At 42.2% G+C, this 17329-nt stretch overlaps 1 protein-coding gene across 1 annotated transcript in view; it reads left to right on the top strand.

The window, feature by feature from the left end:
- The window catches only part of LOC121575837 (A disintegrin and metalloproteinase with thrombospondin motifs 9), a 44954-nt gene extending 29232 nt beyond the window's left edge, over positions 1-15722 (top strand). Inside the window, exons 22-28 of the mRNA XM_045222931.1 lie at positions 661-825; positions 2397-2516; positions 5960-6067; positions 6177-6344; positions 7611-7886; positions 10519-10680; positions 10998-15722. Of these exons, the coding sequence (XP_045078866.1) occupies positions 661-825; positions 2397-2516; positions 5960-6067; positions 6177-6344; positions 7611-7886; positions 10519-10680; positions 10998-11186 (1188 nt within the window). The 3' untranslated portion in view covers positions 11187-15722. The remainder of the gene's footprint in view (positions 1-660; positions 826-2396; positions 2517-5959; positions 6068-6176; positions 6345-7610; positions 7887-10518; positions 10681-10997) is intronic.
- Positions 15723-17329: the final 1607 nt, after the last annotated feature.

Raw genomic sequence — 17329 nt, 5'->3', positions numbered from 1 at the left:
TTTTTACGCTACGACCAGTTTGTTGTTAAAGATGTAAAAATGACAGGGCGCCAGTGAAGTGGGTCAAAGATCAAATCCAAATGTTAATAATTAGTGTCCTTGTTATGTCTTGTCATGTATGGTGCACTATGTGGGGCAATAACTAGCTTTATTGCATAGTTTACACATTCTGTCCAAGCAGCTCAAAATACTATGAGTCACATTCCACAAATGTTTTATATTATAAACCGGGTAGTTTGGGTCCTGGATGCTGATTGGCTGAAAGCTGTGGTACAGTATATCAGACAATATACCATGGGTATGACGCAAAATGACTTGTTTACCGTTCTAATTACATTGGTAACCAGTTTATAATAGAAATAAGGCACCTCGGGGTTTGTGGGATATGGCCAATATACCACGGCTAAAGGCTGTATCCAGGCACTCCACGTTGCATCGTGCATAAGAACAGCCTTTAGCCGTGATATATTGGCCATATACCACACCCCCTCTGGCCTTATTGCTTAAATATCCCAAACAAACACATACTGTACACACATAGCTAACCTACTGTACACGTCAAAGCTACTGTTATCTGCACACACACTGTTGTCCTGATTGTCCTGGCTTTATGCTATGTGTGCCCATGTTTCTCATTGTGCCTGTTGACTGTTCTTGCAGTGCCCGGTGACGTGTGGGAAAGGGTACAAGCACCGGCAGACATGGTGCCAGTTTGCAGAGGATCGACGGGACGACCGCTTCTGTGACTCTGCGTCCAAGCCTGAGTCGGTCCAGACGTGTCAGCAGCAGGACTGTGCCTCGTGGCAGGTCGGACCTTGGGGACAGGTGAGTCACACCTGTTGGACAGTTGACATACAGTACAGTGACATGTTTATGAGAGTGGTGACATAGCTTTGTGCCAGGTAATATTATGATATGTTTGCCAGGTGGCACACACTGTGACATCTTTGCCAAGTCACATCTGTGGCTTACCAACTGTTCCTCAAAGACTGTAGTGTTGTGTCTTGCAACAGCTAACGATTATGTATTTGTATTTATTAGGGATCCCCATTAGCTGCTGCCGAGGCAGCAGCTACTCTTCCTGGGGTCCAAAACATTAAAGCACATACATCACACATAAAACAAAAGATAAAACAGTACATCATATAACATTATTGCACCACTACATATCTATAATACAAAATGTATAATACCGGCATACAACAATATTAGAATGTACGTGTGTGTAGAGTGCGTGTGCTAGCATGTGTGTGCGTATGCGTGTGTCTGTACCTGTGTGTGTGTCTCTTCACAGTCCCCGCTGTTCCATAAAGTGTATTTTTATCTGTTTTTTAAATGTGATTCTACTGCTTGCATCAGTTACCTGATGTGGAATAGAGTTCCTTGTAGTCATGGCTCTATGTAGTACTGTGCACATCCCATAGTCTGTTCTGGACTTGGGGACTGTGAAGAGACCTCTGGTGGCATGTCTTGTGGACTTATTGTGTCATTCCAAACGTGTCCAACTGTTTCAAATATTAGAATATGACCCAATGAAACAGAAATTTATACTACTGTATCTATCATAATGAAACCGATTTTGCTTCAGAGTTTTAGCTATTTGGAACTCTGTCCAATTGGACATGAGGCTATACTATACTTTCTCCAGATGTAGAGCATTGACAGAAGAAAGATAAGCTAAGCCACTCATTTAGTCTATCCCCCATTCACTCTGTTGTTTAGGCACATTGCTGACCATACCAAAATAAGCATACACAATCTGTACACAATCTTTATGCTTGCTAAAGCATAATCAGTGTAGATCTCTCAGGATGAAAAACAGCTGCTTTGTAGCAACCCTTAGGCTCTAGCCTAAAAAGGTATTGCAACATTTTGCAAATCAAAACTAGGTACTTAACACAGCTTGTGTATGCAAACTGCCTGTAAGCCTAAATGTGTGATGGAGATTAGATGATCCTATACCATGGAATTGGCCAAAACAGAAAAAAATTCTGATAAAACTTCAGTTCCTCACAATAAAATGACAGCTCTTAATAAAGATTGTTTAAAGTTACTGCCACACAAGTTTGACCTCGTTTCATTGGAGTCAGTGAGGTAGAAGAGAGTGTGGTGTGTGTACCCACTGACTTAGATACAGTGGGGGAAAAAGCAGTGGAAAGTAGATGAATTACTCATGCATTATGGTCCCGAAGGCTGTCATCTGCTGGCACTAGTCTGACCAGGCTCAAAGGAAGTGAACTTTTTCTCCTTTAGTTACTCATTTTTGGGAAGATTTGGTATGTAGGCTTTTTTTTGTCCCTCTCTGACTTTCTCTCTGTCACTTTTTTTCTCTTTATCTCTACCTCTCTCTTTCTTTAAGTCGCTCTTTTCTCTTGTTCTCTCTTTGGTGAACACAGTGCACAACCTTGTGTGGACCAGGCTACCAGATGCGGGCGGTGAAGTGCGTTGTGGGGTCATATGGGTCTGTCATGGATGACACTGAATGTAACGCGGCCACACGGCCCACTGACACTCAGGTAAGGACACAGTCCACTAATACCCATCTCAACATCTCTGTACGTTCCCCATCTCCTCTGCACTGATCTGGAGAGAGTGAAAGCAGTTTGGTGGATGCCTTCTCATTTTGTGAAGATACCTTTGGCTACTGCCCTTGGATACTACTCCGTTTTCAAGTGACATTTGTTAGGATATAACATGAAGTGAGGCCTATATGCAATTTTCTCAGTATTAGACCACCCAGGGCTTGATTTGTCAGACTCAGTAGAACACGCAAACACCCTAACCCGTTCCTGACACACTACTTGAATGCTTAGTTGAGAGCTGACCATGTGACTTTCCCCATCCCCTGCAGTTGAAGAATGGTGTTCAATTTTATAGTGAGGAAAGTTTTTTTTCCTGTGCAGGCTGTGACACAGGTACAGTCAATGGCACATTGTGACCCAGTCCATTACCACCTGGACTCAATAAGGCCTTGTTGTCTAAAGGGTGTTCAGAGGGGGGCTGTGCCAGGCCGCTCTTACCCCCAGACGGAGACACAGGATTGTCTCCCTCCAGCAGTCTGCCTCCTTACGAAGCATGAAGGAGCAGGAGAGAGGGCCTTTCCATGGCAGGGGGCGCACAGGAGGGCGTCTGGGGGTGGGTGATGGAGGGGGAGCTGGCTCTAACCCCAGAAACCCAGCCACGGGGCAGGGCTGGTGATGGGGCAAAACATTCCTGGATTATTCTTGGAAACTGTCCTCACCTTGGTTATTATGTAAGTCACACCTACAGTCTGCCAGGGGTATCGTTTGTCTGTTAAGAGTCTTGTACTGTAGTGTAATAGTCTAGTTTCCCACCTTAATGTCTGTCCTTTAACAGTCTTGTACTGTAGTTTATACCATGGCATCTCCAATCCAAAGTTAAATCTAGAATCGGCTTCCTATTTCGCAACAAAGCCTCCTTCACTCATGCTGCCAAACATGCCCTCGTAAAACTGACTATCCTACCGATCCTTGACTTCGGCGATGTCATTTACAAAATAGCCTCCAACACTCTACTCAGCAAACTGGATGTACTGTAGTCGAACACAGTGCCATCCGTTTTGTCACCAAAGCCCCATATACTACACACCACTGTGACCTGTACGCTCTTCTTGGCTGGTCCTCACTACATATTCATTGCCAAACCCACTGGCTCCAGGCCATCTATAAATCACTGCTAGGCAAATCTCCGCCTTATCTTAGCTCATTGGTCACCATAGCAACACCCACCCGTAGTATGCGCTCCAGAAGGTATATCTCACTGGTCATCCCCAAAGCCAACACCTCCTTTGGCCGCCATTCCTTCCAGTTCTCTGCTGCCAATGACTGGAACGAACTGCAAAAATCTCTGAAGCTGGAGACTTTTATCTCCCTCACTAACTTTAAGCATCAATTGTCAGAGCACCTTACCGATCACTGCACCTGTACACAGCCCTTCTGAAATTAGCCCACTCAACTACCTCATCCCCATATTGTTATTTATATTGCTCATTTGCACCCCAGTAACTCTATTTGCACATCATCTTTTGCACATCTATCATTCCAGTGTTAATACTAATTGTAATTATTTTGCACTATGGCCTATTTATTGCCTTACCTCCATAACTTGCTACATTTGCACACACTGTATATATATTTTCTGTGGTATTTTTGACTTTATGTTTTGTTTTACCTCATATGTAACTCTGTTGTTGTTTTTATCGCACTGCTTTGCTTTATCTTGGCCAGGTTGCAGTTGTAAATGAGAACTTGTTCTCAACTGGCTTACCTGGTTAAATAAAGGTGAAATAAAAATAAAATAATACAATTGTTGAATACTCGTTTCTGATTGACTTGAAGGGCATTCTAGAGTGTGCATTATTTCCATATAACGCACTGTATATTTGCACGGTAGATTTCAATGGCTATAGTTTGAGCTACTTTTGAAAGCAAAAGTCAAATTGAAAACATTATTGGCATTGTTGAATTCAATGTTAATAATAACAAGCTAGGACGAATGGTTTGGATAGCTAAACTAGCAAGTCTGTTTGTTTGGTTACCAAGGCAACTATTGTCCCTATCTAGTAAACTTGCTAGCTACTTCAGTGGATGTTGAACACATAAAAGGGATAATCAACTCGTGGCTCGATGCGTTCTATGGAAAATAATGAACGACATGGAATGTGTGTAGGCTGGTTCTCTCCACCTTATGTGAACCTATCTGAAAATCTCTTCAGTAAAACAATTCCTGCTCTGTCGAAAATGACCAACACATAGACAGTGAACCCAAACTCACATTCATACAGTTGCTGACTAATCGTCACACATTTCATGAACCTCTACTTTTATGGACCTCTCCCCATGCATTGGTTTAGTTTATTAGAGCTTGTTTCGTTCTCTCTCCGTGCTAATAGTTGGAAGGCAGAATGGTCTGTTTTCCTGGGGCATGGGGTGGGCAGGTCAGGGTAGGGTGTGGAGCGGTGGGCTGGGCCATAAACACAGACTGAGACTCCGGTCCCAGGGAGGCCCCCCTGGTCCCGGCCTTAATTCCCGACTCAGCCGTCAGGCCTGGTGACCCTGAATCAGTCACTTCACCTCCCTGTGATTCCAGCCAGTCATCCGTGAAGTCTGCTCTGAGATCGCCCACCCTAAACTACTCCAGGGCTGGAAAAGGGGGAAAGAGAAAAGAACGGAGCTTATGTTTCAGGACGCCTATCTCTACCTGAGTTGACCAGCGAGAAGGAGAAGAGAAAACCAAAAAATACACAACGACGACTTAACACTTGCCTCCTACACACCTACCCACAGACGTGTACACAACATACATCAACACACACCCACAGCGTCATAGACAGGCCTTGGCTGCCTTTAGAACCAGAGTACCTTTTCATGTTTCACCTCCTTCTTTCTTTCTCTTCTATTTCTCCCACCACCACCACAACCATGTTTTACAGTGTATTTTACTGCTTGAGTGTGAGGCTGTGGAGGCTGTGTTCCCCCTGCCTGCCTGCCTGGCTGGCTGTCTGCCTGGCTGTCTGCCAGGGTCCTGTTTGTTTCCACTCAGAGGACTCAGAGTGTGGAATGTGGAGCCCTCTATGGCCCTGCTAAACCTGAGTTAACCTGGGTTCAAAGGTCATGAGAGGGCACCGGGGAGTAGAGCAGGGCGGAAGGTGGGGAAGGAGCCCAGTAACATGCCTGTGTTGGCATTGGAGACTGGGATACAACTCCACTGTGACACGTTATGACAGGCATCAGGTTATTCAGAAGGTTGGCGTCATGTGGAGGGGCTTAACGTTGTGTGTTTCCTGGGATCTGTCAGAGTAACTGTTACTTTTAGTCTGGTGGGTACACTTCTGTCAGTGCTGTACAGGTTGTCCAGTAAGTAGATGAAAGTGTAGTACTGTATGGTGGGTTTCTGTCAGTGTGATTGGTTTGATGGATGTGTATGTTTGTCCCTGTAGGACTGTGAACTGGCCCAGTGTCCTGTCAGCCACCCGGTTCCCCCTGGGACCAAAGTGCCCTCACACCTCTCACACAAAACCCAGTGGAGGTTCGGCTCTTGGACACAGGTTGGTTTTATTGGTTGCGCTACCACTCGCTGTAGCAATCAAATACTGTGTGTGTTACACTGTACTGTACTTTGCTGTACTGTACTGATTGCTTCCTTCTTCACCACAGTGTAGCGCCACCTGCGGCAAAGGGACACGGATGCGCTACGTTAGTTGCCGTGACAACCAGGGTGGGGTTGCGGAGGATTCTGCCTGCTCCCACCTGGCCAAGCCCCCGGCCAGGGACGGGTGCACTGTAGTGCACTGCGGACAGTGGAAGGTCCTAGAATGGACATCAGTAAGTAACTACTGTCTTTCAATCAACCACCATGTTAAATGCTCTGTGTATACTGTATATATATATAAAATATATTGAATATATACAATATCTACTTAATATTTGACATTACTAGAGGGTCTTGTGGCTAAGTATATGTTGTTTTCCTCCATTGCTAATGTCTTTAACCTTTGTGAACAGTTCCATTGTGAACAGTTCTTCTAGAGGGAAATCTGACTACCATTATATGCTCTCTCTCTGCACTGTTCATTAACCAACTCAGTGGCCTATAATATCTGAGGTTTATTTACAGTGCCTTGCAAAAGTATTCATCCCCCTTGGTGTTTTTCCTATTTTGTTGCATTACAACCTGTAATTTAAATATATTTATTGGGGGATTTCATGTAATGGACATACACAAAGTAGTCCAAATTGGTGAAGTGAAATGAAAGAAATTACTTGTTTCAAATCATTCTAAACAATAAATAACGGAAAAGTGGTGCGTGTATAGGTATTCAACCCCTTTGCTATGAAGCCCCTAAATAAGATCTGGTGCAACCAATTACCTTCAGAAGTCACATAATTAGTTAAATAAAGTCCACCTGTGTGCAATCTAAGTGTCACATGATCTGTCACATGATCTCAGTATATATACACCTGTTCTGAAAGGCCCCAGAAGACCAAGGAGCTCTCCAAACAGGTCAGGGACAAAGTTGTGAAGAAGTACAGATCAGGGTTGGGTTGGGTTCTAAAAAAATATCCAAAACTTTGAACATCCCACGGAGCACAATTAAATCCATTATTAAAAAATTTAAAGAATATGTCACCACAACAAACCTGCCAAGAGAGGGCCGCCCCCAAAAAATAAGCAAACATTTTTGGTGTTCGCCAAAAAATCAATTTTAATTCCAGGTTGTAAGGCAACAAAATAGGAAAAATGCCAAAGGGGGTGAATACTTTCGCAAGCCACTGTAGGCCTATACAGGGCCTGTTAAAAGTTCCACTGATCTGACAAACTGGGTCCCTTAAAGTACTGTAACTACACTATCTGTTTGTGTCAGCCATGTTTAAAGAGACAAGACACTGACCTGAGCTGCTACAGCATGTTTTGTTTGTGTTTGTATGCTGTGTGTCTTACTGTGTGTGCCTGTGTTTGTGTGTGTGTGTGTGTGTGTGTGTGTGTGTGTGTGTGTGTGTGTGTGTGTGTGTGTGTGTGTGTGTGTGTGTGTGTGTGTGTGTGTGTGTGTGTGTGTGTGTGTGTGTGTGTGTGTGTGTGTGTGTGCACAGTGCTCTGTATCCTGCGGGCAGGGGACTACCACTCGCCAGGTGGTGTGTTTGAACCTCAGTGACCAGATAGTGGACGTGGTGGAGTGTGACCCTGACGACCGTCCAGCCACAGAGCAGGAGTGTGCCATGTCCCAGTGCCCTTTTGTCCGCTCCAGTGATCCTCGACCCTTCCCCTCGCCCAGCGGGGGCGTCCGCAACAACCTGCCCACGGCTGCCGACGGACGTAGCGGAGGACGAACCCAGGCCCACCAATGGAGGACAGGACCCTGGGGAGCGGTAAATATCTTATACACCATTTACAATCATCTTGCAGTCCTAGGGTCCTTAACATTGAATTAATGCATACAACCTATATCAGGGGTTGGCAACAGGCGGCCCGTGGGCCAAAACTGTCCCTCACTGATTTTCTGGGAGGGGAGAGATATTCGTTTTTGGTCAAAAAAGACAGTAAAATCACCAGGAATATACTTTAAAATGTGTTTAATTTAGGAAATCTGTTCCCAAGTATTCACATATATGATCATGTCTCAATGTAATCAAGGTATGAAATTATTGTTATTTTCAAATATAATCCCTTTGTACAAATTATTATAATTATGTTCCGGGCCCCCAACCATCCGCTCCAACAAAAAACGGCCCGCGGCTGAATCTAATTGCCTACCCCTGACTTAGGTCAATGAGTTGTGCTGATGGTTTTGGCGGTTATTAGCCTATTGTACAGCTGTTATTAAAAACGGTTGCACAACAGTCTGTGTCCCCAAATAGCTGGTGTTATTTAAAGGAACATGGGAAATAGCAAGGGTTATTTTCGGGATCTCTTCCTGAGGATATGTGTTTTAATATATCGATCCAGTTTCCTAAAGCACATAGTCTCTGCGGTCAATCGGACCCTTGCCAGAATGATGTATGTGTGCTTTTGTATATTTGTCTGTCAATGGGGGCCTTTTTGCACATACTGTAGGTTAGTGTGTTAGTGTTTGTATTTATTAATGGTGTTTATATGTGCACTTGTTTCATTGTAGCTGATGTGTGTATTTGCAAAGGTCTACAATATGTGACACTGTGATTCTTGGTAAATGTATTCTTGCTGTAACCCCTTGTTTGAGTGAGGTGTGTGTGCATAGATGAGCACCATACATTTGCATGGACGTGTTTGATCATGTTTTTGTCATTGTGTCCATACATGCTCATACAGTGGGGGAAAAAAGTATTTAGTCAGCCACCAATTGTGCAAGTTCTCCCACTTAAAAAGATGAGAGAGGCCTGTAATTTTCATCATAGGTACACGTCAACTATGACAGACAAATTGAGAAAATAAAATCCCGAAAATCACATTGTAGGATTTTTAATGAATTTATTTGCAAATTATGGTGGAAAATAAGTATTTGGTCACCTACAAACAAGCAAGATTTCTGGCTCTCACAGACCTGCAACTTCTTCTTTAAGAGGCTCCTCTGTCCTCCACTCGTTACCTGTATTAATGGCACCTGTTTGAACTTGTTATCAGTATAAAAGACACCTGTCCACAACCTCAAACAGTCACACTCCAAACTCCACTATGGCCAAGACCAAAGAGCTGTCAAAGGACACCAGAAACAAAATTGTAGACCTGCACCAGGCTGGGAAGACTGAATCTGCAGTAGGTAAGCAGCTTGGTTTGAAGAAATCAACTGTGGGATCAATTATTAGGAAATGGAAGACATACAAGACCACTGATAATCTCCCTCGATCTGGGGCTCCACGCAAGATCTCACCCCATGGGGTCAAAATGATCACAAGAAAATCCCAGAACCACACGGGGGGACCTAGTGAATGACCTGCAGAGAGCTGGGACCAAAGTAACAAAGCCTACCATCAGTAACACACTACGCCGCAAGGGACTCAAATCCTGCAGTGCCAGACGTGTCCCCCTGCTTAAGCCAGTACATGTCCAGGCCTGTCTGAAGTTTGCTAGAGTGCATTTGGATGATCCAGAAGAGGATTGGGAGAATGTCATATGGTCAGATGAAACCAAAATAGAACTTTTTGGTAAAAACTCAACTCGTCGTGTTTGGAGGACAAAGAATGCTGAGTTGCATCCAAAGAACACCATACCTACTGTGAAGCATGGGGGTGGAAACATCATGCTTTGGGGCTGTTTTTCTGTAAAGGGACCAGGACGACTGATCTGTGTAAAGGAAAGAATGAATGGGGCCATGTATCGTGAGATTTTGAGTGAAAACCTCCTTCCATCAGCAAGGGCATTGAAGATGAAACGTGGCTGGGTCTTTCAGCATGACAGTGATCCCAAACACACCGCCCGGGCAACGAAGGAGTGGCTTCGTAAGAAGCATTTCAAGGTCCTGGAGTGGCCTAGCCAGTCTCCAGATCTCAACCCCATAGAAAATCTTTGGAGGGAGTTGAAAGTCCGTGTTGCCCAGCGACAGCCCCAAAACATTACTGCTCTAGAGGAGATCTGCATGGAGGAATGGGCCAAAATACCAGCAACAGTGTGTGAAAACCTTGTGAAGACTTACAGAAAACGTTTGACCTATGTCATTGCCAACAAAGGGTATATAACAAAGTATTGAGAAACTTTTGTTATTGACCAAATACTTATTTTCCACCATAATTTGCAAATAAATTCATTAAAAATCCTACAATGTGATTTTCTGCATTTTTTTCTCATTTTGTCTGTCATAGTTGACGTGTACATATGATGAAAATTACAGGCCTCTCTCATCTTTTTAAGTGGGAGAACTTGCACAATTGGTGGCTGACTAATTACTTTTTTTCCCCACTGTACATGTATGTGTATTAGTGTTTGAATGTCTACTTGCGTGTCTCTGAGTTAGTGCATACATACCTGTACGTGTGAGAGTGTGTGACTCATCTATCTCACACTGTGTTCTCCTCCCTGTGACGTCAGTGCTCGAGCACATGTGCGGGTGGCTTCCAGAGGCGTGTGGTGGTGTGCCAGGATGAGAATGGTTATGCTGCCAACAACTGTGAAGATCGCTCCAAACCCATCGAGCAGCGCTCCTGTGAGTCCGGACCCTGTCCACAGTGGGTCTACGGGAACTGGGGAGAGGTGAGAGAACCCAAGCCGCCCTACAGCACTGATACACTGTGAGGGTTTAGTCGCACTTTGATGACATCATCTCATTGTTATCACAGAGGTTATTATTCTGCAATTCCATTCTTCTGAAATTGCTTTGCTGGGCTGTATGTCGTCATGTACCTCCTGCGTTGTGCTGGGGGTGAGGGGTTAAAGGTTAGAGATTAGGGGTCAGAGGTCATCGATAACTGTATTTTGTATGGAGATGACATAGGTTGGATAAACAATGGAATGAATCAACTGTCCTGACTCTGTGTACACACTCTTCTTTCCTCTGCTCTGTCCTGCAGTGCACCAAGCCGTGTGGGGGAGGAATAAAGACGCGGCTGGTGGCGTGTCAGAGGCCCAACGGAGAGCGCTTTAACGATCTGAGCTGTGAGATTCTAGACAAACCGCCCGACCGTGAGCAGTGCAATACTCAGTCGTGCCCGTCTAACCCCCACTGGAGCACAGACCCATGGAGCTCGGTACGCTCGTAAATATAAACGTTTTCTTCCCCCATCTTTTTTAACAGTCCTCTCATTTCACCACACAGAGTTTGACAAACAAACAATCAAACTTGAGAGAGCAGGATGTTTCTGTGGCGCTTAAATGCTGGAAACTCCACTTTCCATTTCACCTTTACCCTTCCCTTGGTGCCTGAGACTGGTCATCCTTCTAGAGACAGTTGGGAATTGATTTATGTTGCACTTAAGAGACAGGATACACACAACAAACCAAAAAGTACAACATATGAAAAGCTTCATTGACAGTTGTGACCATAAGAACACTTTCTCTGTTATCAGTCTTAGTGTTCAAAATTCAGGATCAGTTTGTATCAGAATCAAAGCTAGTTTGTAAAATATTGTTTTAAAAGATAATTTATTACTTAAGAGATTTTCTTCTTTGTTTCCTATGTATATACAAACCTCCAACGTTTCTGTTATAGCTCTTTGTATTCGCACACTTAGTCAATCGTTGTTCATATGCAAATATTGATTAATGTTTCTGTATATCAGGAGTTTAAAATGCCTTGTTTCTTTTTTGTTAACAGCCAAATAATGGACATACACTCGGGTGTTGTTGCTATTCATACATGTGGCAAAGAAAATGACCTGGAAATAGTTTTTATGTACTCTAGAGATGGATACATCATTCTGATGCTAAAGCTTTATTGGCCATCATAACTGTAAAAATTAAATGTGTCTTAAAGGGTGTAATATGCAGTTCAAACAATAACAAAGCGCCACCCCACCACATTTTCGGTAAACAGCTAAGGGGTGGAACTGGATAAATGTAACCACTCTTAAATGCATAGACAGAGCTATGGATGCAAGGACTGACCATCCATGACATGAAAATTATAGTTTGAACCATGTTTTGAGGCTATACAGTGTTTTGTTTACAATTACATTGTTTACGAACAAAGAAGTAAATAAAGGTTATATTTTGGGTTCTGATTGGGTTAGACAGTTAAACTAAGCTTCTGAGTTAATATAAGTTATATTCTTCAAGAATCAATAGCTATATATAATGAATAAACATTTTTAAAAGATGGATGTAGCAATCGCAGATTGCCCCTTTAAGGCACATGCAGTTTTTATAGAGAAGTTACTAATCATCGTATGTTTACGCCTTATTTTACAGTCCACTATTTACCTGGTATTTACTCAGAAATGTCATTGTAAATGGTAATTACATGATAATTACCTAATAATTACTTTTTAATAATGTAAGTGCCGGGTAGTTACCAATTATGCTAAATTCTTAAAAAGAAACAATAGTCTTTAAGTAAAGACTAAGTCAACACCAGCTGAAATAGAACTGTAGAATAAAGTGACAGCTGTATTATTTGATCAATTATGTGATTCTTCGGGGTAATAGTCATTTTACCACAGTTTGAAGTCCTGACCCAGATTCCCTCCTTTTAACTAGCACAGACATAAGAACCCGGCCCAACCAGTAGGTCCAAGGCCCACTGCTCAAAAGGTGCTTGATATGAGTGTATTTATGTAATGTTAGATATGTCTATATATTCGCTTTTGTAAATAGTTTATTTTGGTGCGATCACCAGTGCTCAATACACGTGAAAATATGCTATGCTCAACCATACCTCACTTGGAACAAACACAACTCAACTAGCCATTAACTTATACTTACAATGGTGCTTTTGCAAAACAAGGGAGAAATTAGATATAAACATCAACGAATCACTATGTTTTTTTTTCATACTTAAGGTCATAAACTGTTTATTGTGACATAGAGAGATGCATGTATGTAAACTGGTGTTTTGAGTAGTTGTTTATATTCATTTTTATGTTTATTCTTTTTCATTTTTTTCATGAAGAGTTGATTATTGATTATGTCAAACATTTTTTTGTAATGTTAGGTGAAAATGTGTTGTAGTTTTTAAAAAGGTAAAGATAATTGTTTAAGTGTGTTCCATTTATTCACCACCAAACCTCTGTCTGTTGGAGCTCAAAGAGAATGCCCCTTGTCCTAGCTTTGTGAACACACAGTCAGTGCCTGCGACCACAGGGAGAGTTTATAGTGTTCTATATACCTGGAGCTCATCCTCTGAGCCAGTCGTATGTTTCTACCTCATTCTCTTCTAACATCACTCCTCACCCACCTTCTCTCTCCTGCTGGAGGGCTGCATCCTCATTCACATTCATCATGATCTAGGGTCTGTGTTTTGTTCTACCTCAATGGCTACGAGTGAAATCGGGGTAGTGAAAGCTGATCCCAGATCTGTGGTTTAGGTGCAACCTCTGCCTGGAGCCCACCCAGTCATTCCTAAGGCTAACTATAACCTCCTGGTCATTAATGTCTGTGCATAAGTTGCAGACATCACACCTTATTTTAAGGGCCTGTTAACACAGCTCTCAAGCAGGCAGTGAGTGTATTTCTCACCACACCTTGTTCACTAAAGAAAACTATAATTTCTAACAATCTCTAATACGAGTAATGAAAAGGTAGCATAAGGTTTGGGTTGATTATGATGAATCCAACAAGAGACTGAGTAACTTTTTACACTACTTGAAACAACTCCACATGCACATAAGTCTCATTGCACTGTGGAAATGTTGATAATTTGATTTGTAGAATAACTTGCAAAACACAGTTAAAAATGCATGATGATGCATTTACAATGTGTTTGATACCAACGGACTCTAGAAATAAAGTACTCTATGCCTCTCATTCTATATGGCAGTATTAGTTTTGGTTTCAAAGACATTTGTGTATATTTATGTAATGATCTGTATTTATTTCTACTTCATTATAATGTCATGTCAATATTTAATTTTATATGAACTTGCTGAATTTATGTTAGCTCACAGAAAGGTAACGATTAAAATGAAGTAGCGGTACTCTTAAAAAGTTTCTTTCATTTATATTATTTACTGTAAAAGATAATGTTCATGAACCATCACAAACGAGTGCTTATGTTCAAATTAAGTTCCAAAACATCAATTTATATTGATTTTCTTTCAAGTCAATCGTCTAGTTTATGTATCATACAGCTAGGTAGTTTTATTGCATGACTGTCTAAAGTGAAAAACGGAGCTCATATGAGAGAAGAGCATAGACATTGAGGGCTTCCACCATTTTTATGTAGTCAACTGGGTGGGGATTCCTATGGGTTTGGAGTGATCAGCCAATGATCAGAGCATTGTCTTCTTCAAATTGGTTAGCCTAGTTTGTAAATGACTTTAAGCTATACAACTGCCATCTAGTAGCCACAATAAATAAATGACACACAAGATTTGGTTCAAGAATCCAGCACTGCAGGTGGCGGTAAATTACCAATATTAGCTTTACACTTTTTTCAAACATCAAAAGCAGAAGAAAATTGACTACTTTAAAATGGAGATGCAGATGCCATAATGGCACAGATACAATGTTGCGAACTCTATGCACCTCTATGGAGAAGAGAGGCCAAACATCTGCACTCTTGAGCTTATCTTAGTTACAGTAGGACTAGTGCCTATGGGGAAAAACTGATAAACGTAAACTCTGGGACACTGGTTTCTAAAAATAGTTTAATTAAATGAGATAATTGCTGTGAGGAAACACTAATAGTGAAGTGAACATTTCACTTACACTACCACAGGCAAGCTTGTAGTCCTGTTAAAAATCTCATCAACATGTCTGTGCTTAAATTAAGACGATTACCTTCAGATTACCGGTTTTGACTTTACACTAATTACACTAGGAACGTGGAAGTGGTCATTATAATTAACCAAATCACCTACTATAGATTAGATAGGAAATAATCTCTACAGAGAGCATTACTCAAGCTCACCAACTGGTGTTCGGAAAAGGGCGTTGCCAGTGAATAAAAATGCACAAATCACTGAGCAATATCTTGTCTTATGAGGTCGGGGCACCTGTGACCTATTTGAGCAATAATTATTTTTCTGTCAGCCAGAGTTCAAAGACTTTTGTACCAAGGGAAATCTTTATTCTCTGTGACACTGACAAGATGGACCCCCACTTACTGTGCTTATTCACTCATTTTACATTTACATTTTAGTCATTTAGCAGACGCTCTTATCCAGAGCGACTTACAGTTAGTGAGTGCATACATGTTGTTTTTTTCACTCCTCATGCCTGGCATGTTTTTTTTGTGTGCCTGGCGACACATGCTATTGAACTACGTCGCCCCCTCATCCGCCCCTCGCCGTTCCCCCCTCGCTCAATGCGGGTTGATGACATTGTTCCGATGGTGGGGGGCTGGTGACTGTGACTCAAATGAAAGCCGGTCAGAAAGACAAGGGTCACGTTTGATCTGGAAGGGGCCCGTTCCCTGTACATCTAATCAGCATGGATGGACTTCTGGGACAGGGCTGTGATCCAAGGGAAAAAAGTTGGGATAGCCCTGTTGTCTGTGGGGGCACAGAAGGCCCAGTCACCTTTGATTCCGGGACAGAATGCGGGCTTTGGAATGTGGTGTATTTTAGGCACAAGTTGTGGTCTGTCCGGGGAAATGTTATATTTGACACTGTAAATAAAAGCATCTGATTTGAATGATACAATCGAATTGCGTCTGAATGCATGATAGTTGAAAATAGTGTGATAGTTGAAAATAGTATTGTAGATAAAAGGTAGTTTTGTGATGATTACACTTTACATTGACATCAAAATATCAATTTCACTCAGAATATGCTAAAATATAAGCCCCGTTTATACCTGGTTCCCATAATGCACCCTTTGTCCTGATCTTATCCAGATTCTGATTGTGCCCACATTTTTAGACAGGTGTAGACAATTTAAAGACGCATCGTGATCTGATTATGATCCGATCTTCCTGACCACCTCTGGAGGTTGTCAGGCACACTTGTCTGGAAATCTTACAAGTGTAGACGGATATGGACAGTGAAACCATTTAAATCATCATTATCCCATCCTCTAAAATCTGTCAAATCATTTGCATAGGGAGAGACCAGAAAATCTGGTCACAATGCAGAAACAGTGGACAGACAAAACACACACTTTAATACCATGTATACACACATTTCTGAAGATGTGGGCACAATCAGAATGTGGACAAGATCAAGACACATTATGCTTGGTAGTGCCAGGTATAAGCAAGGCTATAGAGTCTAGTTTATGTAATGGTTGTTGGGTAAATTTCTGCATGAAACACATTAACTAACTACATGTAATAAAGGTGTCTAGTGGACATCCACATCATTTGTGGATATAGAGAATTGGTGGGTGATTTACTTGTGTTCACTAACTGGTGTTTAGTGACTGTTGTAATGATTGATATCCAAGCTAATAGCAAGTTATTGGAGCAGAGTACAATGGCTGGAAAGCTCATTTAAAGAGTATATAAAACCTTGAGGAATGGTTTGCCATTTGAAAAGCAGCACAGTCTGGCTGCCTGCCCTTTGTTGTAAATGCCTTTTATTAAATGATTTAAAATTATATTTATCCTAAACGGCCCTCCACTACCATGATCTTATCCTGTGTCTGCTCTCTGTGTCTACCTATAGTATGCCATTTAGCAGACGCTTTTATCCAAAGCGACTTACAGTCATGTGTGCATACATTTTTACCTCAATCCTAATTCCAAACACCACTGTAATGCCTGCTCGTAGACCAGTGGGTGAAACAATAGTATCTCATTTTGAATGTTACCTAAAACACCATAGATGGGCAATAAGGGCACCTTAAAAGTAGAAGTGTCCTGCACGCTCTGAGAGTCCTCATGCAGACTGATGGCTGGCCTCAAGTGGTACTTATAAAGGAGGGCTAACTGTAACTGGTAACAGACCCTCACAATGCTGGGCCCAATAACAGCCTCTTCCAGATGTATGCATGTGGGGAACATCTGGAGACTAAAGCCTAGATTAAATCAGATTGAGCGTTAACCAACGTTGGCCGACATCCGCATAGCAGATGTTTTGGCGGTGTTAGAGGTGTAACTGCGGTATGTGCTGAGATGTGCCAGTAACCGAAAGGTCGCTGGTTCTAATCCCCGAGCCGACTAGGTGAAAAATCTGTCGATGTGTCCTTGAGCAAGGCACTTAACCCTAATTGCTCCTGTAAGTCGCTCTGGATAAGAGCGTCTGCTAAATGACTAAAAAAAAATAAAAATAAAAAATAATAATAATATCGGTGAGAGGCTGTTCTT

The sequence above is a fragment of the Coregonus clupeaformis genome, chromosome 10 (genome assembly GCF_020615455.1).
Source record: "Coregonus clupeaformis isolate EN_2021a chromosome 10, ASM2061545v1, whole genome shotgun sequence".
In the NCBI taxonomy this organism is placed as follows: domain Eukaryota; kingdom Metazoa; phylum Chordata; class Actinopteri; order Salmoniformes; family Salmonidae; genus Coregonus; species Coregonus clupeaformis.
This window is presented reverse-complemented; position numbering and strand designations above follow the sequence as displayed.